Below are 25,751 nucleotides of genomic sequence, written 5' to 3' on the forward strand. Positions count from 1 at the left end.
TGGAAACAATTGCTTGATGTTCAGTAGTGGGGTCATGGTCCAGGGGGAGGTAGGAGGAGCTGGCAGTGAGTTGCCGTTCAGCCTCCGGATGGTAGAGGACGGTTCTCCAAACAACAACAGCACCACCTTTGTCAGTAGGTTTAATAACAATGTTAGGGTTGGATCGGAGAGAACGGAGTGCTGCAAGTTCAGAGGGAGTTAGGTTGGAGTGGGTGAGGGGAGCAGGGAACTGGAGATCGCGATGTTATTTCAGTCTCATTCTTTGCACTCCAAACCAACAGAGAGAGTAGACAATGGTAATGCAGTAGATGTAATTTATCTGGATTTTCAGAAGGCCTTCGATAATGTACCCCATAATAGACTGATGAACAAGGTCATAGAATCCGGAGTCAGGTGAGAAGTAGTGGAATGGATTGCTGGCTGGTTTAAGGAGAGAAGGCAGATAGTCCGACTACCGGGTAGTCTATTCACAGTGGCAGAAGGTGGGTAGTGGTGTTCCACAAGTATCAGAGCTGGAGCCACTGCTGTTCGCAATTTATATTAATGATTTAGACTTAGTAATCAGAAACACAATTTATAAATTTGCAGATGACACCAAATTGGGGGGAATAGTCAATACTGGGGAGGACTGCAACAAGTTACAGGAGGACATTAATAAACTTGCAGAATGGGCATAGCATTGGCAAATGAATTTGAACACAAATAAGTGTGACGTATTTCATTATGCTAGGAAGAATAGGGAGGTCAGTTTAAAAGATCTTTAAAATTATGAAAGGTTTTGATAGAGTGGATACAGAGAGAATGATTCCACTTGTGGGGAAGAGCATAACTAGAGGCCATCAATATAAGATAGTCAGCAAGAAATCCAATCGGGAATTCAGCAGAAACATCTTTACCCAGAGAGTGGTGAGAATGTGGAACTCGCTACCACAGGAAGTGGTTGAAGCGAATAGTTTAGATGCATTTTAGAGGAGGCTAGGTAAGCAAATGTGGGAGAAGTGAATAGAGGGTTATGCTGATAGATTTAGATGAGGAAAGACTGGAGGAGGCTCGAGTGGAACATAAACGGCGGCATGGACTGGTTGGACCGAACGGTCTGTTTCTGGCGGTATGTTAATAATGAGCGATTAAACCCCGGGATTGTATTTATTTCAGTTCAATTCTTTGCACTCCAAACCAATCAGCAGCTGTGAACCGTTCACTGATTGAAATACGAGAAGTCCCGATGGATCTGGAATTGTTCATTTAATGTTGGAAACGCTCCGCAGGTCATAACTCAGGATTTCCAGCTTTCCTTCAAAGTATTGCAGGTCCCGTGTGAGTTTCCATCCAAACTTTTCAACAAATAACAAAATCAAGAAACTACCCTCTCTACCAAAAACCGAATGGCCCGTACAGGGATCGAACCCGCGACCTTGGCGTTATTAGCACCACGCTCTAACCAACTGAGCTAACCGGCCATTGGGTTTAGTGCATGTGTATAAGCTTATATTTTCGAGAATCTAGCTGACGATTTCCTGCATTAATCTTTCAGCATACACCTGCAGTTGTCAATCATACACTATCCTATCGGCAAATACTGTACATATGGCACTGTGTGCCACACATGACAACAGCCAACACAAGTGCCAGGCAATGGCCAACTCCAACAAGCGAAAGTCTAACCACTGCCCCTTCACATTCAACAGCAAGACCATCACCGAATCCGCCACCACCATTACCAACAACAACTTGCATTTATAAAGCACCATTAACGTAGTAAAACGTCCCAAGGCGCTGCACAGGAGTATTTTCAGACAAAACATTTGACACCAATCCACATAAGGAGAAATTCGGGCAGGTGACCAAAAGCTTGGTCAAAGAGATAGGTTATAAGGAGCATCTTAAAGGAGGAAAGAGAGGTGGACAGGTTTAGGCAGGGAATTCGAAAGCTTAGGGCAACAGGAAGGTTGAGCGATTATAATCAGGGATGCTCAAGAGGGCAGAATTAGAGGAGCGCAGATATCTCAGGGGGTTGTGGGGCTAAAGGACATTACAGAGATAGGGAGGGGCGAGGACATGGAGGGAATAGAAAAGCAAAATATTATTAAAATGGAGAGAGACTACAGAATGCTGCAGTTAAGAGGGATCTGGGTGTCCTCGTACATGAAACACAAAAAGTTAGCATGCAGTAATTAAGTAGGCAAATGGAATGTTGGCCTTTATTGCAAGGGGCATGGAGTATAAAAGTAGGGAAGTCTTGCTACAACTGTACAGGTGAGGCCACGCCTAGAGTGCTGCATACATTTTTGTTCTCCTTATTTAAGGAGGGATATACTTGCATTGGAGACAATTCAGAGAAGGTTCTCTAGGTTGATTCCTGGGATGAAGGGATTGTCTTATGAGGAAAGGTTGAGCAGGTTGGGCCTATACTCATTGGAGGTTAGAAGAATGAGAGGTGATCTTACTGGAACATATCAGATTCTGAGGGGGCTTGACAGGGTAGATGCTGAGAGGCTGTTTTCCCTCATGGGGGAATCTAGAATCAGGTGGCATAGTTTCAGAATAAGGATTTGTCCATTTAAGACGCAGATGAGGAGGAATTTCTTCTCTCAGAGGCTTGTGAATCTTTGGAATTATCTACCCCAGAGAGCTGTGGAGCCTGAATCATTGATTATATTCAAGGCTGAGATAGACAGATTGTTGAACTATCGGAGAGTCAAGGGTTAAGGGGGAACAGGCAGAAAAGTGGAGTTAAGGCCAAGATCAGATCAGCCATGACCTTATTGAATGATGGAGCAGGCTCGAGGGGCTGAATGGCCTACTCCTGCTCCTATTTCTTATGTTCTTAAGTTCTTATAAGGGCAGCCGGTGCATGGGAACACCATAACCTCCAAGTTCCCCTCCAAGTTACACACCATCCCGATGTGAAAATATATCACCATAACTTCATTGTCACTAGGTCAAAATCCTGGAAATCCCTCCCTAACAGTACTATTGGAGGACCTTCACCTCATTGACAGCAGCGGGTCAAGAGGGCTTCTCACTACCACCATCTCAAGGGCAATTAGTGATGGGCAATTAATGCTGGCCTTGCCAGCGATGCACAAGTCCTAGGAACAAATTAAATTAAATTAAAATCGTCACGACTGGATGTGGCAGGATTGCAGAGCTTTGATCTGATCCATTGGTTGTTGGCTCGCTTCGCTCTGTCTACACATGCGGTTTCCATAGCTTAGAATGTGTGTAGTCCTGTGTTGTAGCTTCATGAGGTTGGCAGCTCATTTTCAGTACGCCTGGTGCTGCTCCTGAAATGCTCTTCTACACTCCTCATTGAACCAGGGTTGGTCCCCTGTCTTGATGCTAATGGTAGGGTGAGGGATATGCCGGTCCATCAGGTTACAGATTGTGGTGGAATACAATTCCAAAACTGAGGCCCCCTCTGCCCTCTCGGGTGGACATAAAAGATCCCATGGCACTATTGGAAGAAGAGCAGGGGATGATGAGGTTTTCCCCGGTGTCCTGTAGCCAATATTTATCCTCAAATCAACATCACTAAAACAGGTGATCCTCGATTATCACATTGTGGGAGCTTGCTGTGCACAAATTGGCTGCTGCTGTTTTTCCTACATTACAACAGTGACTACAACTACAACTACAACTACATTGCCTGTAAAGCGCTTTGAGACGTCCTCAGGTGAAAGGCGCTGTAGAAATCAGAGTCTTTCGTTTACAGCCTTCGAAGTCACAGAATCACAGAAACCCCACAGTGCAGATAGAGGCCATTTCGGCCCATCGAGCCTGCACCGACACATATCCCACCCGATCCCCGTAACCCCTACACCAACACATATCCCACCCTATCCCCGTAACCCCACGTATTTAATCCCCCTAACACTAAGGGTCAATTTATCACAGCCAATCAACCTAACCCGCACATCTTTGGACTGTGGGAGGAAACCGGAGCAGTGACAACTGACAAAAACCAAAAATCAACATAAATTGAATTTAACAGCAAAAGGAGTTAAGGCAGGCCGGTTAGCTCAGTAGGTTAGAGCGTGGTGCTAATAACGCCAAGGTCGCGGGTTCGATCCCCGTACGGGCCATTTACTTTTTGATGCTGTGGGTAGTTTCTTAATTTTGCTATTTGCTGAAAAGGTTGGAGCTGTCATACTTTGAAGCAAAGCTACAAAACCTTAGTTCTGCCGAGAACTCAAGGAACTGGAAGGTTGACCTTGTGTCTATCTGTCCACAGATGGCGCTGATGGATAAGGCGTCAGACTTCGGTATTAATTTTGAGGTTATCAGAATAATGCAGGTTCGAGTCCTGCCACGGTCTTTTTACACACTTTTTAATTCGTGTTCAGTTTTATAAAACCAAACCGTGTTCCCACTTACTAGCTGAAGGTGATTCCCTACCAAACACTGCAGGGCTCTTTATTAATTAGTATTTTTGATGCTGCTTTGTGTGTGTATTGCTCACTGGTTCCCAACAAATCCACAATATCTAATTGATGCCGATAAATTATTAGTGTTTCAATTGGAGCTTTGGGTTAATCAGTGTAATAAAGTGCAGTGGAGGGAATTCTGATCAATTTCGGGGCCAGTGATCGCCACAGGGAGCCGATGAAATAAAATAAAGAATTTGCATCAAAGTCGCTGCGAGCAGGGTTCGAACCTGCGCGGGGAAACCCCATTGGATTTCGAGTCCAACGCCTTAACCACTCGGCCATCGCAGCTGCACAATAACAATGCGAAAATGCTTCCTACTGTGAGTGAGTCAGGAACTAGCTCAGAGAAGACAGGTCATAAATACTCACCGATAAATCCAGCAGGGAATTCAGGCTTAACTTCTTTGGCCAAAGAGCGCTGAGAATGCAGTAGTTGAGGCGAATACTACAGATGCATTTAAGAGGAAGGGAGAAAGGAATAGAAGGATATGCTGATAGGGTTTTTTAAATTCGTTTATGGGATGTGGGTGCTCTGGCAAGGCCAGCATTAAATGCCCATCCCTAATTGCCCCTTGAGAAGGTGGTGGTGAGCCGCCTTCTTGAACCGCTGCAGTCCGTGTGGTGAAGGTGCTACCACAGTGCTGTTAGGGAGGGAGTTCCAGGATTTTGACCCAGCGACGATGAAGGATCGGCAATATACTTCTAAGTCAGAATGGTGTGTGACTTGGAGGGGAGCTTGGAGGTGGGGGTGTTCCCATGCGCCTGCTGCGCTTGTCCTTCTAGGTGGAAGAGGTTGCGTGTTTGGCAGGTGCTGTTGAAGAAGCCTTGGTGAGTTGCTGCAGTGCATCTTGTAGATGGTACGCACTGCAGCCACGGTGCGCCGGTGGTGGAGGGAGTGAATGGTTAAGGTGGTGGATGGGGTGCCAATCAAGCAGGCTGCATTTTCCTAGATGGTGTCGAACTTCTTGAGTGTTGTTGGAGCTGCACTCATCCAGGCAAGTGGAGAGTATTCCATCACACTCCTTACTTGTGCCTTGTAGATGGTAGAAAGGCTTTGGGGAGTCAGGAGGTGAGACACCCGACGCAGAATACCTAGCCTCTGACCTTCTCTTGTTGTCACAGTATTTATGTTCAATGGTAACCCCCAGGATGTTGGTGGTCAGCTCCTTTGTTCATGTTGGACCAAGGTTTTAATGAAGTCGGGAGCCGAGTGCTCTTGGCAGAACCCAAGCCGGGCATCAATGAGCAGGTTATTGGTCAGTAAGTGCCACTTTACAGCACTGTGGATGAAACCTTCCATCACTTTGCTGATGATTGAGAGTAGAGAGTAGACTGATGGGGTGGTAATTGGCTGGATTGGATGTGTCCTGCTTTTTGTGGACAGGACATACCTGGGCAGTCTTCCACATTGTTGGATAGATGCCAGTGTTGTAGCTGTACTAGAACAGCTTGGCTGGAGCACAAGTCTTCAGAATGATAGCCGGAGTGTTTTCAGGGCCCAGAGCCATTGCTGTATCCAGTGTGCTCAGCCTTTTCTTGATATCACGTGGAGTGAATCGAATTGGCTGAAGACTGGCTTCTGTGATGGTGGGGACCTCAGGAGGAGGCTGATATGGATCAGGCCAGGTGGTCCGTCCAGCTTCATTTTTATTATTTTGTTTCATAGCGGTTTGTTACAACTGAGTGGCTTGCTAGGCCATTTCAGAGGGCAGTTAAGAATCAACCACATTGCTATGGGACTGGAGTCACACAAAGGCCAGACCAGGTAAGGACGGCAGATTTCTTTCCCTGAAAGACATCAGTGCACCAGATGGGTTTTTACGACAATCCGATAGTTTCATGGTTACCATTACTGATTCTAGTTTTATTTGGGGGGTGAGGAGAAATAGAGAAGGAGGAGCCTCGTGTGGAGACCAGTTCGTGCAAATGGACTGTTTCTGTGGGGCAGACTCTATAATATTATGTAACACCCGTTTTAATCAGACACAGAATGATCCGGGACCTACAGCACATCCCTTTTAAACAGACACAGAATGATCCGGGACTGACAGCACATCCCTTTTAAACAGACACAGAATGATCCGGGACTGACAGCACATCCCTTTTAAACAGACCCAGAATGACCAGGGACTGACAGCACATCCCTTTTAAACAGATACAGAATGACCAGGGACTTACAGCACATCCCTTTTAAACAGACACAGAATGATCCGGGACTGACAGCACATCCCTTTTAAACAGACACAGAATGAACCGGGACTGACAGCACATCCCTTTTAAACAGACCCAGAATGACCAGGGACTGACAGCACATCCCTTTTAAACAGATACAGAATGACCAGGGACTTACAGCACATCCCTTTTAAACAGACACAGAATGATCCGGGACTGACAGCACATCCCTTTTAAACAGACACAGAATGATCCGGGACTGACAGCACATCCCTTTTAAACAGACCCAGAATGACCAGGGACTGACAGCACATCCCTTTTAAACAGATACAGAATGACCAGGGACTGACAGCACATCCCTTTTAAACAGACACAGAATGATCCGGGACTGACAGCACATCCCTTTTAAACAGACTCAGAATGACCCGGGACTGACAGCACATCCCTTTTAAACAGACACAGAGTGATCCTGGACTGACAGTACATCCCTTTTAAACAGACACAGAATACTCCGGGACTGACAGCACATCCCTTTTAAACAGACACAGAATGATCCGGGGCTGACAGTACATCCCTTTTAAACAGACTCAGAATGACCCGGGACTGACAGCACATCCCTTTTAAACAGACACAGAGTGATCCTGGACTGACAGTACATCCCTTTTAAACAGACACAGAATAATCCGGGACTGACAGCACATCCCTTTTAAACAGACACAGAATAATCCGGGACTGAAAGCATGTCCCTTTTAAACAGACACATAATGACCCGGGACTGACAGCATGTCCCTTTTAAACAGACACAGAATAAACGGGACTGACAGCATGTCCCTTTTAAACAGACACAGAATGATCCGGGACTGACAGCATGTCCCTTTTAAACAGACACAGAATGATCCGGGAATGACAGCATGTCCCTTTTAAACAGACACAGAATGATCCGGGACTGACAGCATGTCCCTATTAAACAGACACAGAATGATCCGGGACTGAAAGTAGACCCCTTTTAAACAGTCATGGAATGCTGTCTGACCTGCAGAGTGTTTCCAGCATTTCATCTGTTTATATTTCAGATTTCCAGCATCAACACTATTTTGCTTTTGTAATAGAACTTTACGTAATTGGCTCTGTGGCGCAATGGATAGCGCATTGGACTTCTAGTTGTATGACAGTATAAGGCATTCAAAGGTTGTGGGTTCGAGTCCCACCAGAGTCGGATTTTGGGTCAGGGTTCGGTGGTTCCTCCACTGACAGTACATTTTGCAGTAAATCGGTAATTCAGAGAAGGGAAACTACCGCCCCGACACTTTCCCTCTGAGTACTCTCAACCCCTGAGTCAGTTACACAGGAGCAGGAGGAGGCCATTCAGTCCCATGGCCGTTTTACATAGGAACAGGAGGAGACCATTCAGTCCCATGACCCTTTTACACAGGAACAGGAGGAGGCCATTCAGCCCCTTTAGCCTGTTATACAGGAACAGGAGGAGGCCATTCAGCCCCTCGAGCCTGTTACACAGGGACAAGAGGAGGCCTTTAACGCCTCGAGCCTGTTGCATTGGACAGGATGAAGCCGTTCAGCGATACAAGATCTGTACAAGAACAGTAGAACTCCATTCAGCCCCTCGAACCTGTTACATAGGATGAAGAGGAGGCAAATCAGACCCATGATCCAGTTATAAAGGAACAGGAGAAGGCAATTCAGACCAACGAGTCTGTTATAAAGGAACAGGAGGAGGCAATTCAGACCCACGAGTCTGTTTCACAGGAACAGCAGGAGGCCATTCAGCCCCTCAAACCTGCCACACATGAACAGGAGGAGGACATTCAGTCCCTCAAGCCTGCTACACTGGAACAGGAGGAGGCAATTCAGACACACGAGTCTGTTATACGGGAACAGGAGGAGGCCATTCAGCCCCCCAAGCCTGTTATACATGAACAGGAGGAGGCCATTCAGCCCCTCGAGCCTGTTATACATGCACAGGAGGATGCCATTCAGCCCCTCGAGCCTGTTACACAGTAACAGGAGGAGGCCATTCAGCCCCTCAAGCCTGTTACACAGGAACAAGAGGAGACAATTCAGACACACGAGCCTGTTATACAGGAACAGGAGGAGGCTATTCAGCCTGTCGAGCGTGTTATACAGGAAAAGGAGGAAGCCATTCAGCCCCTCAAGCCTGTTAGACAGGAACAGGAGGAGGCCATTCAGCCCCTCGAGCCGGTTACACAGGAATAGGAGGAGGCCATTCAGCCCCTCAAGCCCGTTATACATCAACATGAGGAGGCCATTCAGCCACTCGAGCCTGTTATACATGCACAGGAGGATGCCATTCAGCCCCTTAAGCCTGTTACACAGGAACAGGAGGAGGCCATTCAGCCCCTTGAGTCTGTTATACAGGAACAGGAGGAGGCCATTCAGCCCTTCGAGTCTGTTATAAAGGAACAGGAGGAGGCCAATCAGCTCCTCGGGTATGTTACACATAAACAGGAAGAGGCCATTCAGCCCATCGAGCCTATCATACAGGAACAGGAGGAGGCCATTCAGCCCCTCGAGCCTGTTATGCAGGAACAGGAGGAGGCTATTCAGCCTGTTAAGCCTGTTATGCAGGAAAAGGAGGAAGCCATTCAGCCCCTCAAGCCTGTTACACAGGAACAGGAGGAGGCCATTCAGCCCCTTGAGTCTGTTACACATAAATAGGAAGAGGCCATTCAGCCCATCGAGCCTATCATACAGGAACAGAAGGAGGCCATTCAGCCCCTCGAGCCTGTTATGCAGGAACAGGAGGAGGCTATTCAGCCTGTTAAGCCTGTTATGCAGGAAAAGGAGGAAGCCATTCAGCCCCTCAAGCCTGTATCACTGGAACAGGAGGAGGCCATTCAGCCCCTCGAGCCTGTTATGCAGGAACAGGAGGAGGCTATTCAGCCTGTTATGCAGGAAAAGGAGGAAGCCATTCAGCCCCTCAAGCCTGTTACACAGGAACAGGAGGAGGCCATTCAGCCCCTTGAGTCTGTTACACATAAATAGGAAGAGGCCATTCAGCCCATCGAGCCTATCATACAGGAACAGGAGGAGGCCATTCAGCCCCTCGAGCCTGTTATGCAGGAACAGGAGGAGGCTATTCAGCCTGTTAAGCCTGTTATGCTGGAAAAGGAGGAAGCCATTCAGCCCCTCAAGCCTGTTACACAGGAACAGGAGGAGGCCATTCAGCCCCTCGAGTCTGTTACACATAAATAGGAAGAGGCCATTCAGCCCCACAAGCCTGTTATACAGGAACTGGAGGAGGCCAATCAGCCCCTCGAGTCTGTATCACTGGAACAGGAGGAGGCCATTCAGCCCCTCGAGCCTGTTATGCAGGAACAGGAGGAGGCCATTCAGCCCCTCGAGCCTGTTATGCAGGAACAGGAGGAGGCTATTCAGCCCCTCAAGCCTGTTACACAGGAACATCATGGGCAAGGAAACCTCCTTCTGATTACCACCTACCACCCTCCCTCAGCTGATGAATCAGTGCTCCTCCATGTTGAACACCACTTGGAAGAAGCACTGAAGGCAGCAAAGGCACAGAATGTACTCTGGGTGGGGGGCCTCAATGCCCATCACCAAGAGTGGCTCGGTAGCAGCACTACTGACCGAGTTCTTCGAGTCCTGAAGGATATGGCTGCCAGTCTGGGCCTGCGGCAGGTGGGGAAGGAACCAACACGAGGGGAAAACCTACTTGACCTCCTCCTGACCAATCTACCTGTCACAGATGCAAAACAGTTCAAAAAGTATTCATTGGCTGTAAAGCACTTTAGGATGTCCTGAGGTCGTGAAAGCCCTGTAGAAATGCAAGTCTTTCTTTTACAGCCTTCAAAGACAAAGTGACTTAGCTGGCAAAAACCAGAAACAGGGACGGTTCTATAGGTGACCCTTACAGATGAGCCGGTTAGCTCAGTTGGTTAGAGCGTGGTGCTAATAAAGCCAAGGTCGCGGGTTCGATCCCCGTACGGGCCATTTATTTTTCGAGGGAAGGTTAGTTTCTTAATTTTGTAATTTTTGAGCAGTTTAAAAGTTTAAAAAGTTTGGAAGGAAACTCACACGGGGCCTACAAAGCTGCAAAATCTTAGTTCTACCGAGAGCTCATGGACCTGAAAGGTTAACCCTGTGTTTTTCTGTCCACAGATGTTCCCTGACCTGTGGAGTGTTTCCAACATTTAATGAACAATTTCAGATCCAGCATCTGCTGCATTTCGCTTTTTATTTTACCGCAGTGTCCTCGCTTCTATTAACAAAAGTCAAAAATAAATTGTAGCTACTGGAAAATGGGTTTTATTGTCACTGTGAGCATTGGTGGTTCAGGGGTAGAATTCTCGCCTGCCACGCGGGAGACCCGGGTTCGATTCCCGGCCAATGCAGGTTAAAATTTTTAACAATTTATTTCAGAGCAAACACATCACATGAAACATTAATAATAAATTAGCTGTTCCTGTGTAACTGGATCAAGGGAATGAATGGCCTCCACCTGTTCCTGTGTAACAGGCTTGAGGGGCTGAATGTCCTCCTGTTCCATTGTAACAGGCTCGAGGGGCTGAATGGCCTCCTGTTCCAGTGTAACAGGCTTGAGGGGCTGAATGGCCTCCTCCTGTTCCTGTGCAACATGCTCGAGGGGCTGAATGGCCTCCTCCTGTTCCTGTGTAACATGCTCGAGGGGCTGAATGGCCTCCTCCTGTGTAACAGGCTCGAGGGGCTGAATGGCCTCCTGTTCCAGTGTAACGGGCTCGAGGGACTGAATGGCCTCCTCCTGTTCCTGTTTGACAGGCTCAAGGGGCTGAATGGCCTGTTCCTGTTTGACAGGCTCGATGGGCTGAATGTCCTGTTCCTGTTCGACAGGCTCGAGGGGCTGAATGGCCTCCTCCTGTTCCGGTTTGACAGGCTCGAGGGGCTGAATGGCCTCCTCCTGTTCGACAGGCTCAAGGGGCTGAATGGTCTCCTCCTGTCCCGGTTTGACAGGCTCGAGGGGCTGACTGGCCTCCTCCTGTTCCGGTTTGACAGGCTCGAGGGGCTGAATGGACTCCTCCTGTTCCGGTTTGACAGGCTAGAGGGACTGAATGGCCTCCTCCTGTTCCGGTTTGATAGGCTCGAGGGGCTGAATGGCCTCCTCCTGTTCCTGTTCGACAGGCTCAAGGGGCTGAATGGCCTCCTCCTGTTCCGGTTTGACAGGCTCGAGGGGCTGAATGGCCTCCTCCTGTTCCTGTTCGACAGGCTCAAGGGGCTGAATGGCCTCCTCCTGTTCCTATTGAACCATGTTTCAGGCACTAATGTGGCTGATGTTCCGATTGTGCCCTCTGCTGTCCCGGCACAGAAAGAAACACAGTGCCCGTGTATAAAACCCAAAGTCCTTGTACTTTCTTTCTTTCTTTGAATCTTTCTTTCATTTCTTCCTTTTCTGTGCCATATGCTCCTTATTCTATTGTTGCTTAGTGATATATGTGTTCATATTTGCCGTTTTCAGGATGTTCATTGCTTCTGCTGCTTTGAATTGTGTCGAAAAAGTGAACTGAATTTCTGCACCTGTGTGAAGCATCCTCGTGTTCGAAGCTGTTTTGGTTTCAATCAAACAAATGCACAGATTACTCGAACTCGCTGAGACTTTCCTGGCCAGTATTTGTTTCTTGCTTCCTTGCATTTGGAAAGGCCCAGGCTTCATCCCCGGCCTGTGCTGAGGGAGCTGACCTGAGCCTGGGCAGCGGTTACAATTGGTGTCTGTGGCCCTGTGTTAGGGAGAGGGTGAATGAGCCTGGCTTCTTGTCCACTCGCCCTGCTGGCTGTGGGCAATGGCTGAGCAGAGGACCAGTTGTGATGGGTTTCAGCAGGAGGGGAGAGGTGGAGAAGGGAAGTTGTAAAGATAAAGAAAGGGGCTCCCAGCTGTTACAGCTGCTGCTGCCCACAGTAGGCAGTTTGGACAGTGGGTTACCACAGCCCATGACACACACGAGCCAATCCAGCCTCCTCGTGGACTGCCTTCACTTACACTTCTCCTTTTTAAGATGAAACTGTCATTTCATTCATGTGATGTCTAAACCACATCCCCTCTGATTGTCATTTCAAAACCATTGCACTTACAGTCTCAGCTCAACATCGGCAAACCCCAGCAGCAAGCAGGTGAGATTTACAATCTCTTAATGATCAATGATATTTCACTGGAACGTGTCAAATCAGTGCTATGTTGTTAAAGTCAACACAGGATGTCAAGGTCTTAGAGAGGGTGCAGAGGAGATTTACCAGAATGGTACCAGGGATGAGGGAATTCAATTATGTGGAGAGACTGGAGAAGCTGGGATTGTTCTCCTTAGAGCAGAGAGGGTTAAGAGGAGATTTGATAGAGATGTTCAAAATTATGAATAGTTTTGATAGCATAAATAAGAAGAAAGTGTTTCCACTGGCAGAAGTTTCGGTAACCAGAGGACGCAGATTTATGGTGATTGGCAAAAGAACCAGAGGTGAAATGAGGAAACATTTTTTTTAAGCAGCAAGTTGTTGTGATCTGGAATGCGCTGCCTGAAAGGGCGGTGGAAGCAGATTCAATAGTGACTTTCAAAAGGCAGTTGAATAAATACTTGAAGGAAAAATATTACAGGGCTATGGGGAAAGGGCAGGTGAATGAAATTAATTGCAGAGCTCTTTCAAAGTGCTGGCGCAGGGCTATGGGGAGAGAGTGGGGCACTGGGATTTATTTGGGATTGATACAGGTCTATGGGGTGTGAGTGGGTCAGTGTGATTAGTTTGGGATTGATTCACGGCTATGGGGTGAGAGTGGGGCAGTGGGATTAGTTTGTGATTGATACAGGTCTATGGGGTGTGAGCGGGGCAGTGGGATTAGTTTGGGATTGATTCAGGGCTATGGGGTGAGAGCGGGGCAGTGGGATTAGTTTGTGATTGATACAGGTCTATGGGGTGCGAGCGGGGCAGTGGGATTAGTTTGGGATTGATTCAGGGCTATGGGGTGAGAGCAGGGCAGTGGGATTAGTTTGTGATTGATACAGGTCTATGGGGTGTGTGTGGGGCAGTGGGATTAGTTTGGGGATTGATACAGGGCTATGGGGAGAGAGCGGGACAGTGGGATTAGTTTGGGATTGTTACAGGGCTTTGGGGAGAGAGTGGGGCAGTGGGATTAGTTTGCGATTGATACAGGTCTATGGGGAGATAGTGGGTCAGTGGGTTTAGTTTAGTATTGCTGTGGCAAAGACCCAGAATTAACACAGTGGGCCGAATGGTCTCCTCTGCTCTGTAAATATCTATTGTTGGAGACTCCTCGGCAGCTTTTAACACACCATTTGGTGTACATTTCCTCTCCATATTCTTCTCTAAATGTTCACTGACGGTCCCTTCACAGCTACCCAGGCTCCCTGTTTTTCGTGTTAGCAGCAAATGTCGATACGTCTGCCTCCTGTACCCAAGTCCAGATTGTTGAAGTGGCAAGAAGGGCAACGGTCGCAGCAGTGATGCAGGGGGGCCAACTCTTTATATCGTCCAGTCAAAAAAACACCCAATAACTACCGCACTCTGCTTCTGCCTTTTAACCAGCTTCCTGGTTTCTGGAACGGTTTCTAGTTGAGTATTAATTTTATCCCATATAAGGACATAGAAACATAGAAACATAGAAGATAGGAGCAGGAGTAGGCCATTCGGCCCCTCGAGCCTGCTCCGCCATTCAATGCGATCATGGCTGATCATCCAAATTCAGTACCCAGTCCCTGTTTTCTCCCCATACCCCTTGATCCCTTTAGCCTTAAGAAATATATCCAACTCCTTCTTGAATATATTTAATGAACTGGCCTCTACTGCCTTCTGTGGTAGAGAATTCCACAGGTTCACCACTCTCTGGGTGAAGAAATTCCTCCTCATCTCAGTCCTAAATGGCTTACCCCTTATCCTTAGACTGTGACCCCTGGTTCTGGACTCCCCGGCCATCGAGAACATCCTTCCTGCATCTGGTCTGTCCAGTCCTGTCAGAATGTTATAAGTTTCAATGAGATCCCCTCTCATTCTTCTAAACTCCAGCGAGTATAAGCCCAATCGACCCAATCTCTCCTCATACGTCATTCCTGCCATCCCAGGTATCAGCCTGGTGAATCTTCGCTGAACTCCTTCCATGGCAAGAACATCCTTCCTCAGATAAGGCGACCAAAACTGCACACAATACTCACGATGTGGTCTCACCAAGGCCCTGTACAACTGCAGCAAGACATCCTTGTTCCTGTACTCAAACCCTCTCGCTACGAAGGCCAACATACCATTTGCCTTCTTAACTGCCTGCTGCACCTGCATGCTTACCTTCAGCGACTGCTGTACAAGGACACCCAGGTCTCATTGCACTTCCCCTTCTCCCAATCTATTGCTATTCAGATAATAATCTGCCTTTCTGTTTTTGACACCAAAGTGGATAACCTCGCATTTATCCACGTTATATTGCATCTGCCATGCTTTTCCCCAATCACCCAACCTGTCCAAATCATACTGGAGTTTCTCGGCATCCTCCTCACAGCACACACGCCCACCCAGCTTTGTGTCATCTGCAAACTTGGAGATATTACATCTAGTTCCCTTGTCTAGATCATTATTATATATTGTGAATAGCTGGGGTCCAAGGACCGATCCATGCGGTGCCCCACTAGTCACTGCCTGCCGCTCGGAAAAAGACCCATTTATTCCAACTCTTTGTCAACTGTCTGCCAACCAGTTCTCTATCCAAGTCAATACCTTGCCCCCAATCCCATGTGCCTTAACTTTACACGCTAATCTCTTATGTGGGACCTTATCGAAAGCCTTTTGAAAGTCCAAATACACCACATCCACTGGTTCTCCATTATCTATTTTACCAGTTACATCCTCAAAAAATTCCAGTAGATTAGTCAAGCACGATTTACCTTTTGTAAATCCATGTTGACTTTGTCCGATCCTGTCACTGTTTTCCAAGTGCTCTGCTATTACATCTTTTACAATGGACTCTAGCATTTCCCCACTACCGATGTCAGGTTTACCGGTCTGTAATTCCCATTTTTCTCTCTACCACCTGTTTTGAATAGTGGGGTAACATTAGCTACCCTCCAATCTATGGGTACTGTTCCAGATTCCATTGAATGTTGGAAGATGATCAGCAATGCATCTACTATTTCTAGGGCCACTTCCTTAAGTAACCTAGGATGTAGATTATCAGCCCCTGGGGATTTATCGGCCTTCAATCCCGTCAATTTCCCTAACACCATTTCCCTACAAATACTGATTTCTTTCAGTTCCTCCCTTTCATCAGACCCTATAAGACCATAAGAACATAAGAAATAGGAGCAGGAGTAGGCCAATTGGCCCCTCGAGCCTGCTCCGCCATTCAATAAGATCATGGCTGATCTGATCCGAGCCGCCAATCTACTATCACAGAACCATCTCCTGAATCTAACAGAATTAGACACACGAAATCGGAGCAGGATCAGGCTACACAGCCCCTGGGCCCGCTCCGCTACCCACAGGGCCATGTCCGATCCGAACCTAGACTCATGTCCAAATTCCTGCCCGCTCCCCGTAACCCTTAATTCCCTTTACTTCTAGGAAACTGTCTATTTCTGTTTTAAATTTATGTAATGATGTAGCTTCTACAGCTTTTTGGGGCAGCATATTCCATGGACCTACCACCCTCTGAATGAAGTAGTTCCTCCTCATCTCAGTTTAGAAAGAGCAGCCCCTTATTCTAAGACTATGCCCCCTAGTTCTAGTTTCACCCATCATCGGGAACATCCTCCCCGCATCCACCCGAGCAAACCCATTCACAATCTTATATGTTTCAGTAAGATCGCCTCTCATTCTTCTGAACTCCAATGAGTAGAGTCCCAATCTACTCATCCTCTCCTCATATATCCATCCCCTCATCCCCGGGATTAACAGAGTGAACCTTCTTTGTACTGACTCGAGAGCAAGTATGTCTTTTCTTAAGTATGGACACCAAAACTGTATGCAGTATTCCAGGTGCGGTCTCACCAATACCTTGTACAACTGAAGCAATACCTCCCTATTTTTATATTCTATCCCCCTAGCAATGAAAGCCAACATTCCATTGGCCTTCTTAATCACTTGCTGCACCTGCATACTAACCTTTTGAGTTTCATGCACCAGGACCCCCAGATCCCTTTGTACTTCAGTACTTTCCAGTTTCTTGCCATTAAGATAATAACTTGCTCTACGATTTTTCCTGCCAAAGTGCATAACCTCACACTTTCCAGTATTGTATTCCATCTGCCAAATCTCTGCCCACTTACTTAGCCTGTCTATGTCCCTTTGCAGGTTTTTTATGTCCTCCTCACTCACTACTTTCCCTCCCATCTTAGTATCATCTGCAAACTTTGATATGTTACACTCGGTCCCCTCCTCCAAATCGTTAATATAGATTGTAAAGAGTTGGGGACCCAGCACTGACCCCTGCGGAACACCACTAGTTACTGATTGCCAGTCTGAGAATGAACCATTTATCCCAACTCTCTGCCTTCTGTTAGATAGCCAATCCTCTATCCATGCCAGAATATTACCCCCAATCCCGTGATTTTTTATCTTAAGCAATAATCTTTTGTGTGGCACCTTGTCAAATGCCTTTTGGAAGTCTAAATACACTACGTCCACTGGTTCCCCTTTATCCACCCTATATGTTACTTCCTCAAAGAACTCCAGCAAATTTGTCAAACATGACTTCCCCTTCATAAAACCATGCTGACTTTGTCCTATTAAATTATGATTATCCAAATGTCCTGTTACTGTCTCCTTAATAATAGACTCCAAAATTTTACCTACCACAAACTTTAGGCTAACCGGTCTATAGTTTCCAGCCTTCTGTCTACTGCTCTTTTTAAATAAGGGTGTTACATTAGCAGTTTTCCAGTCTGCCGGGACCTTTGCTGAGTCCAGGGAGTTTTGGAAAATTATTACCAATGCATCCACAATCCCTACCGCCACTTCCCTCAAGACCCTAGGATGTAAGCCATCAGGTCCAGGTGATTTATCCGGCTTGAGTCCCATTATTTTACCGAGTACCACTTCCTTAGTGATTTTGATCGTGTTTAGCTCCTCCCCACCTATAGCCCCCTGTTTGTCCAGTGTTGGGATATTCTTAGTGTCCTCTACTGTAAAGACTGATACAAAATATTCATTCAGTGTTTTTGCCATCTCCATATTTCCCACCATTAATTTCCCGGTCTCATCCTCTAAGGGACCAACATTTACTTTAGCCACCCTTTTTCTTTTTATATAACTATAAAAACTCTTACTATCTGTTTTTATATTTTTTGCTAATTTACTTTCATAATCTATCTTCCCTTTCTTAATCAATCTTTTTGTTATTTTTTGCTGTCTTTTAAAGTTTTCCCAATCCTCTATCCTCCCACTAGATTTGGCTACCTTATATGCCCTTGTTTTTAGTCGAATACTACCGTTAATTTCTTTACTTAGCCACGGATGGCTGTCTTTTCTTTTACACCCTTTTCTTCTCAGTGGAATATATTTTTTTTGGAAGTTGTAAAATAACTCCTTAAATGTACACCACTGATCATGTATCGTCTTACCCTTTAATCTATTTTCCCAATCCACTCTACTCAATTCCGCTCTCATACCTTCATAGTCTCCTTTATTCAAGCTTAGCACGCTTGTTTGAGATCCAACCTTCTCACCCTCTAATTGAATATGGAATTCAACCATGTTATGGTCACTCATTCCAAGGGGATCCTTTACTAGGACATTTTTAATTAATCCTGTCTCGTTACACAGGACCAGATCTAAGGTTGCTTGCCCCCTGGTCGGTTCAGTTACATACTGCTCAAGAAACCCATCCCTAATACACTCAATGAACTCATCCTCAAGGCAGCCCTGCCCAATTTGATTTGTCCAATTAATATGATAGTTAAAATCCCCCATAATTATAGATGTTCCCTTATTACAAGCCTCAACTATTTCCTGAATGATACTCCGTCCAACAAAGTTGCAACTGTTCGGAGGCCTATAGACTACGCCCACTAGTGTTTTTTTCCCCTTATTATTCCTTACCTCCACCCAAACTGTTTCATTATCCTGATCTTTTGACCCAATATCATTTCTCTGTATTACAGTGGTTCCTTCCTTTATTAACATAGCCACCCCACCTCCCCTTCCTTCCTGCCTGTCCTTCCTGATCGTTAAATAACCTGGTATGTTTAATTCCCAGGCATTGTCACCCTGCAGCCATGTTTCTGTAATGGCCACAAGATCATACCCATATGTAGTTATTTGTGCCATTAACTCATCTATTTTGTTACGAATGCTACGTGCATTCAGATAGAGAACTTTCAAATATGTTTTGTGACACTTAGTTCCTGCTTTTGCCCTTTTTATTACTTTACCTTTTACTCCATACATTCTGCCCCTTCCTGACACGCTCTGGTTTTAATTTCCCCACTGCTACCTAAGTCTATGACCTTCTCTGTTGTCATTTTTATTATTTGCTCTCTAGGAACCTCCCCCCCACTAGTTAGTTTAAAACTCTCTCTACAGCTCTCGTTATATGATCCGCCAGGACTCTAGTCCCAGCACTGGCCAAGTGAAGCCCGTTCCAACGGAACAGCTCCCTCCTGCCCCAGTACTGGTGCCAGTGTCCCAGGAAGCAAAACCCATTTCTCCCACACCAGTCTTTGAACCACGCATTTAACTCTCTAATTTTATTTGTCCTAGCCAAATTCGCTCGTGGCTCAGGTAATAATCCAGAGATTATTACCCTTGAGGTTCTGTTTTTTAATTTGACCCCTAGCTGCTCATACTCCTTTAACAGAACCGGCTTCCTAGTCCTATCTTCGTCGTTTGTCCCAACATGGACCACGACAACTGGATCCACCCCCTCCCACTGCAAGTTTCTTTCCAGCCCAGAGGAGATGTCCTTAACCCTGGCACCGGGTAGGCAACACAGCCTTCGGGACTCTCGCTCTCGGCTGCAGAGAACTCTATCTATCCCCCTACTAATACTATCCCCTACCACTACAACATTTCTATTTACTCCCCCCTCTTGAATGGCCCCCCGTTCCACGGTGCTGTGGCCAGGTTGCTCATCCTCCCTGCAGTCCCTGCTCCCGTCAGCCATGGCTCAGTGGGAAGCACCCTTGCCCTGAGTAACTCTCGCTCTCCCCACTCCAGTGACTTGAGCACAAAAATCCAGGCTGACACTCCAATGCAGTACACAGAGTGTGATGCACTGTCGGAGGCGCCGTCTTTCAGATGAGATGTTAAACCGAGGCCGTGTCTGTCCTCTCAGATGGGTGTTAAAGATCCTATGGCACTATTTCGAAGAAGAGCAGGAGAGTTCTCCCCTGAGTCCTGGGCCAATACTTATCCCTTAATCAACACAACTAAAACAGATTATCTGGTCATTATCACACTGCTGTTTGTGGGAGCTTGCTGTGTGCAAATTGGCTACCACATTTCCTACATTACAACAGTGACTACACTTCATTGGCGCTAAAGCGTTGGGACGTCCTGAGGTCATGAAAGGCGCTGTAGAAATGCAAGACTTTCTTTTTTCTTTCTCTGGGAGCTCACTCACCACCAATGTTAGGCCGACTGGTCTGTAGTTATCTGATTTATCCCTTTCACTCTGATTGAAGAGAGTTGTTATATTGGCAACAGCAGGCATGTGGTTCAACTTCCATATCCAAGGCTTACATAGAATTTTACAGCACAGACACAGGCCATTCGGCTCGACCGGTCCACGCCAGCGTTTATGCTCCACACGAGCCTCCTCCCACTCTACTTCATCTCGCACAATCACCACATCCTTCCATTCCTTTCTCCCTCAGGTCCTTATCTAGCTTCCCCTCAAATGACATTCGCCTCAATCACTCCTTGTGGTAGCATCTTCCACATTTTCACCACTCCCTGGGTAAAGAAATTGCTCCTGAATTCCCTACTGGATGAATTAGTGACTAACTCATATATATGGCCCACAGTTTTGGTCTCCCCCCACAACTAGAAATATCTTCTCTCTGTCTACCCTATCGAACCCCTTCATAATTTTAAAGACCTCTATCAGGTCATCTCTCAGTCTCTTTTCTAAAGAGCCCCAGCCTGTTTAATCTTTCCTGATAGTTGAAACCTCTCAGTTCTGGTACAAACCTTTTGTGCAGCTTCTCCAGTGCCTCTATATCCGTTTTGTAATATGGGGACCAGTGCACAGGATGTTTGGAGCATTGTCCTCAAAGCCTCTGTTATCTCCTCTCTGTCTTCCCTCAGTATCCGTCAACAAAGTCATCAGGGTCTGGGGCCTTTGGCACTTCAATACAAAGAGGAAGCAGATCTTAATGAGAAAGTAGCCGTGGCCTGGGAGAGCCGCAGGTGATGATGGAATGGGCGAGGTATGCAAGAGCGTGAGGTGTTCAGAGGAGTAAGGGGTCTTCAGGGAGCTGGTAATATCTGGACAGAAAGGAGCCTTCCGCATATCACAGATATTAAACATGGGAATGGCTTTTCAGAGTAGTGGAGAACACAGTATCCATGGCAGCAGGTTAACTGATTTGCTTAATTTCTACTAAACTGACAATGTAAACCATCTCTGACTTTACAGGCTGTTCTGGCAGCGACAGAGAAAAAACATCTCACACCCACGGAATTTTTCTTGAGTGAGGTCCTGCAAAACATCTGAACCCTCGGACGGAAGAAGGAGGCTGTGATGTTGAGACTGAGCGTTGACTGGCTGCTGCTTCTCTGTGCCCTCTCCTGCAATGTGTTGGTGCCCACAGTCCCCGGGTACACTTTCAATAACTGCATGCAGGTTGCGAACCACAATGGTACATTTCAGTGCGTCCACCGCTTCCTGACACAGGTCTCTAGTGCCGTGTCCGACCTCCCAGCCAGCACCGTGCACTTGAACATCTCCCACAACTGGCTCACCCAACTGCAAGCGGACAGCTTCCGCAGCCTGTCCAAGCTGCTCACCCTGCGGCTGGATTACAATCGGATTGAGAGTGTTTGCTGCGGTGCGTTCAGTAATCTCACCAGCCTACTGACCCTTAACCTGTCCTACAACAGTATCTCTCGTCTGAACTCTTCGGGCTTCCAAGAACTTGAAAAGTTAGATCAACTCCTGCTCCATCACAACCGCTTAGTCACAGTTGAACCCAAAGCCTTCGCTGCATTGGACAATCTTCAAACACTTGTCTTAAGCTCCAATAAACTCCAGAATTTCTCCCATCTGGTGAGCGCTGTCTCTGGGCTCAGTAATCTGATGCTCCTGGATCTGGGCAACAATCAACTCGCCTCCCTGCAACATCGCACCGCCCTCCCGCCCTCCCTCCGAAACCTCTCCCTCTCTAACAACTCTCTCACAACATTTGACTGCCAACGGAACTTCCTCAGCAACATTCTCAGGTTGGATCTGTCCAATAACAAACTCTCCGATGCTTTGGAATTTTCTAAAGTTGACCTGAGGAACATCTCGTGTTTGATCATCAAGAACAACCCCTTAAATGTCACCGAGTTTCTCAAATCTGCAAACCTGGATCTACAGAATGTTCAATACTCTGGGTTAAGGCTGCACAACCAGAGTCAGCTGTCCAACCTGTGCCACTATCTGGGTCTCAGGACTATGAAGAGCCTGGTCCTGCAGAACAATCAGATCTTATTCCTCCCTGCCCATTCCCTATCCCAGTGCCCACCCATCGCCAGCTGGGATTTATCACACAATCTCCTCACATCTGTGGAGAGCTTTGAATTTGCATCGAAAAGAAAGCAAGTTGTTTCTTTCATTATCGAGCACAACAGAATCATCAAGTTACCTTCCTGTTACAAGGATGGGAAGGCAGTCGCGGTGTTTCCCAAGCTGTCGCTCCTAACCTTTCGCTACAACAGGATTTTCACCATTTATAGTCACGCCTTCTCTTATGCTCCCCATCTCCGGACCCTAAAGCTGAACATTAACAACATTGCTGTCATCAACAAGGCTGCCTTTTCTAACCTCACCAACTTGCAGGAGCTCCGACTCGACAACAACCTCATAACTGACATCTATGAACACACCTTCAGCAACCTTGGGAGTCTCAGGAATCTCAATCTCAGAAACAACAGGATCTCAATTGTTTTCAGCAAGGTGTTTGCAAATCTCAATAACCTGAACACATTGGACCTGGGAGGGAACAAAATTCGAAGCCTCACCAGCCAGTCTTTCTGTGGATTACACAACCTGGCCAAGCTTTATCTCGATAGGAACTGTATAACCCGTATCAGCAGGGAGATCTTCGACATCCTCCCATCATTAGGAGTGTTGGACTTTGACAGTAACCGGATCAGATACAACACTGGCCTGATTGCAGCATCTCCCTTTGTTAACCTCACAAAGCTCTACATTCTCAAACTACAAGCCCAGCAACCCTACGGCATCAACATTATTCCTCCAAAGTTTTTCAATGGCCTCATCTCTTTAAGAGACCTGTATATAGGAGAGAATAAAATGTCACTGTCCAAAGATGGATTTGAAGATCTGATCAATTTGAGAATCCTCTCCATGCCCGATGCTTGCAATGGGATCCACGGTCTGAATCCAGGGATCTTCAAGAATCTCCAGAGTCTAGAGAGACTCAACCTTGAAAATGTCGGCCTCCAATCCATGTCTCTTGACGTCTTTGGAAACCTTTCCAACCTCAGGACATTGTTCTTGGGGAAAAACGCCATTCAGATCATCAATAGCACGGTTGTGGAACACCTGCCCTCCCTGACCTACCTGGATCTACGGAAGAACCCGTTCCCCTGCACCTGTGACATCAGTTGGTTCCAAAACTGGTCCCTGTCCAACCCCAGGGTGCAGGTTATCTATTTTTACAACCAAACATGTGCAGATCGGCCAACTGAATACTTGTATAAGTTTGATGCTCGCGTTTGTTACTTGGACATTGGGCAGATCATGTTCCATATAACTGTGCCGGTCTTGATCTTGTTCATGTTCATCCCTATATTCTACAGCAAAGGGTACTGGCACATCAAGTATGGGTTTTATATTTTCCGATCGTGGTTGAATGACCACAGAGGGAGAGGAGAGAGTCAGCAGTCCTACAGGTATGATGCATTTATCTCCTATAATTCTCAGGACGAAGACTGGGTTCTGCAAGAGTTGGTGCCAAACCTGGAAACGAGAGGACCTCAAAGCTTCAAACTCTGCCTCCACCACAGAGATTTTGAGCTGGGCAAATATATCATCGACAACATCGTGGACAGCATCTACCAGAGCAGGAAGACCATCTGTGTGATGAGCCGCAACTACCTGTACAGCGAGTGGTGCTCCATGGAACTGCAGCTAGCGAGCTACAGGCTCTTCCATGAGCTGAAAGATATCATCATCCTGATCTTCTTGGAGAAGATTCCAGATGCTGAACTCTCAACCTACCACAAGATGAGAAAGGTCATGAAAAAGAAGACCTACATCCAGTGGCCATCAGACATTGAAGCTCAAAAATTGTTTTGGGTCAAAGTGAGAGAAGCGATTAAAGGCTCCAACTGGGCCAAGGAGGGGAATCCCGCTGCTGAATGTTAAGCTTCAAGGCCTAGAAATCCGCAGTCTTACCGCAGGCCCTTAAGGCCCGATTCGGGGAAACATGGTGGCTGCCGCACTTCCCATGTGTTTTGGAGTGCGCCGCTCAACTTACCGCCCTGTGTTAATTGCGAACAACTCCCCCAGTGGCTGCAGAATGGCCAGTGGAAGGCTGCTGATTTTCAGTGGGGGAGACTGCAAATGGCCTTGCAGGACGACCTCGAGCAGCTCTGGCCCTAGAAGGCCTGGCTGTAGATTGCACCACCTCGGCATGGGCGGCAGCAGCCTAGGCTGGCTGACAGGCAGCGGCAAGGGCAATGGTAGAGTGGCAGAGGTGGGAGTAGGAATGCTGTCATCCTGAGAGAGGGCAGCAGGTTCCTGCTCCCCAGATCCACTGCCACTCTCCCCAGGTGGTGACTCAACATTCGTAGCAATCTGTTGGTGGCCAGATGGTGGGGCGGCTGTGACACCCTGCAAGCCCCGTTCGACACTGGTAAACCCAGCCATGGTGGCAGCAGTCTGAGCTTGGGTGGCAGCAAACTGAGGCTGCAGGAGAGCACTCTGATACAGCGTGATCTTACAAGTGGCGCTCCAAATGGAATGACAATGAGGCGCTGCTGCACCAAAGAACCTTCCCTTTAAGTAGTGGAGAAAGCCGAGGCCTAACATGACTTGCAGTCAGACTGCACCCGATATTGGCCCATCTGTTGAGCGGTAAAGCAATGAGCAGCGGGTTTAGTGCTCAGATCAGCACTATAATCATGTAAAAGAGCACTCAGCATGAATTTTGCGTGCTACTTAGGCCACTGTGTCCAGACGCAGCTAAGTAACGCTGGGCCACGACTCCGTCCGTTTTCAGGCCATATCCGATTTCTTGGCCCGTGTTCCTCAAAGCCCCTTTGGTTCTAATGGCAGGGCACCCACTCATCTCAGAACCCGCTGCCACGAACTTCCATCTACCTGTGACACAGTCAATTCAATTCAAATCGCTTTATTGGCATGACAAGGTACATCTTATGTTGCCAAAGCATCGAAAAACATTCATGGTTGTACACAAAAATACAGATCTATCTATACAGTGTATAAATAGATATATCCCTGAGTGTATAAATATACATTCATATAATTTGTATATACTCTTTTCTTTTATTTAGTGGTTGTCCCTCTGTTTATGGCAAGCTGTAACATAGTGTGCCGCTAATGTTACACAATTTCTCTCTTCCCCTAGTAGGTATGGGAGTTTTTGGTCGTCATTCAAATTTCTGAATTCCGGGCATATTTTTGTGAATTTTGGGTAGAAATTCTCCCTTATGCCCTGATATTTTCTACAGGCTGTGAGGAAGTGCATCTCTGTCTCCACCACTCCCTAACTGCAGTGAGAGCATATCCTGTCCTCTCTTGGTAGCCAGGTCTGTCTGTGTCTACCTTTTTCGATCGCCAGGCTATGTTCACTAAGTCTGTACATTGTCAAGGTTTTTCTCAGTTTGCTATCCTTTACCATGGTCAGGTAATCAGCCATGTTGTATTGTCTGTTTAGGGCCAAGTAGCAATTGAGTTTGCTTTGGGTTTTTGTTGTTTCTGCCCAATATGACAGATATTTTTCC

At 46.9% G+C, this 25,751-nt stretch overlaps 1 protein-coding gene and 5 non-coding genes across 6 annotated transcripts; 4 read left to right on the forward strand and 2 right to left on the reverse strand.

Annotated features, from left to right (window-relative positions):
• Nucleotides 1-1,386: 1,386 nt before the first annotated feature.
• Nucleotides 1,387-1,460, reverse strand: trnai-aau (transfer RNA isoleucine (anticodon AAU)). The gene has a single exon. It is a non-coding gene; the product is annotated as a tRNA-Ile (tRNA).
• Nucleotides 1,461-4,011: 2,551 nt separating this feature from the next.
• trnai-aau (transfer RNA isoleucine (anticodon AAU)) lies at nucleotides 4,012-4,085 on the forward strand. Its single transcript has one exon. It is a non-coding gene; the product is annotated as a tRNA-Ile (tRNA).
• A 551-nt stretch (nucleotides 4,086-4,636) lies between these two features.
• trnas-cga (transfer RNA serine (anticodon CGA)) lies at nucleotides 4,637-4,718 on the reverse strand. The gene has a single exon. It is a non-coding gene; the product is annotated as a tRNA-Ser (tRNA).
• A 3,007-nt stretch (nucleotides 4,719-7,725) lies between these two features.
• On the forward strand, nucleotides 7,726-7,818 carry trnar-ucu (transfer RNA arginine (anticodon UCU)). Its single transcript has 2 exons — nucleotides 7,726-7,762; nucleotides 7,783-7,818. It is a non-coding gene; the product is annotated as a tRNA-Arg (tRNA).
• Nucleotides 7,819-10,919: 3,101 nt separating this feature from the next.
• Nucleotides 10,920-10,990, forward strand: trnag-gcc (transfer RNA glycine (anticodon GCC)). The gene has a single exon. It is a non-coding gene; the product is annotated as a tRNA-Gly (tRNA).
• A 10,307-nt stretch (nucleotides 10,991-21,297) lies between these two features.
• LOC147085320 (uncharacterized) lies at nucleotides 21,298-24,209 on the forward strand. Its single transcript, XM_085979095.1, has one exon. The coding sequence runs from the start codon at nucleotides 21,298-21,300 to the stop codon at nucleotides 24,148-24,150; it is 2,853 nt and encodes a 950-aa protein (XP_085835221.1). The 3' UTR covers nucleotides 24,151-24,209.
• The last annotated feature ends 1,542 nt before the right edge of the window (nucleotides 24,210-25,751 follow it).

This window comes from Somniosus microcephalus, unplaced genomic scaffold (genome assembly GCF_052327205.1).
Source record: "Somniosus microcephalus isolate GS21.2 unplaced genomic scaffold, FLI_Smic_1.0 unresolved_chr8, whole genome shotgun sequence".
NCBI classification, from domain to species: domain Eukaryota; kingdom Metazoa; phylum Chordata; class Chondrichthyes; order Squaliformes; family Somniosidae; genus Somniosus; species Somniosus microcephalus.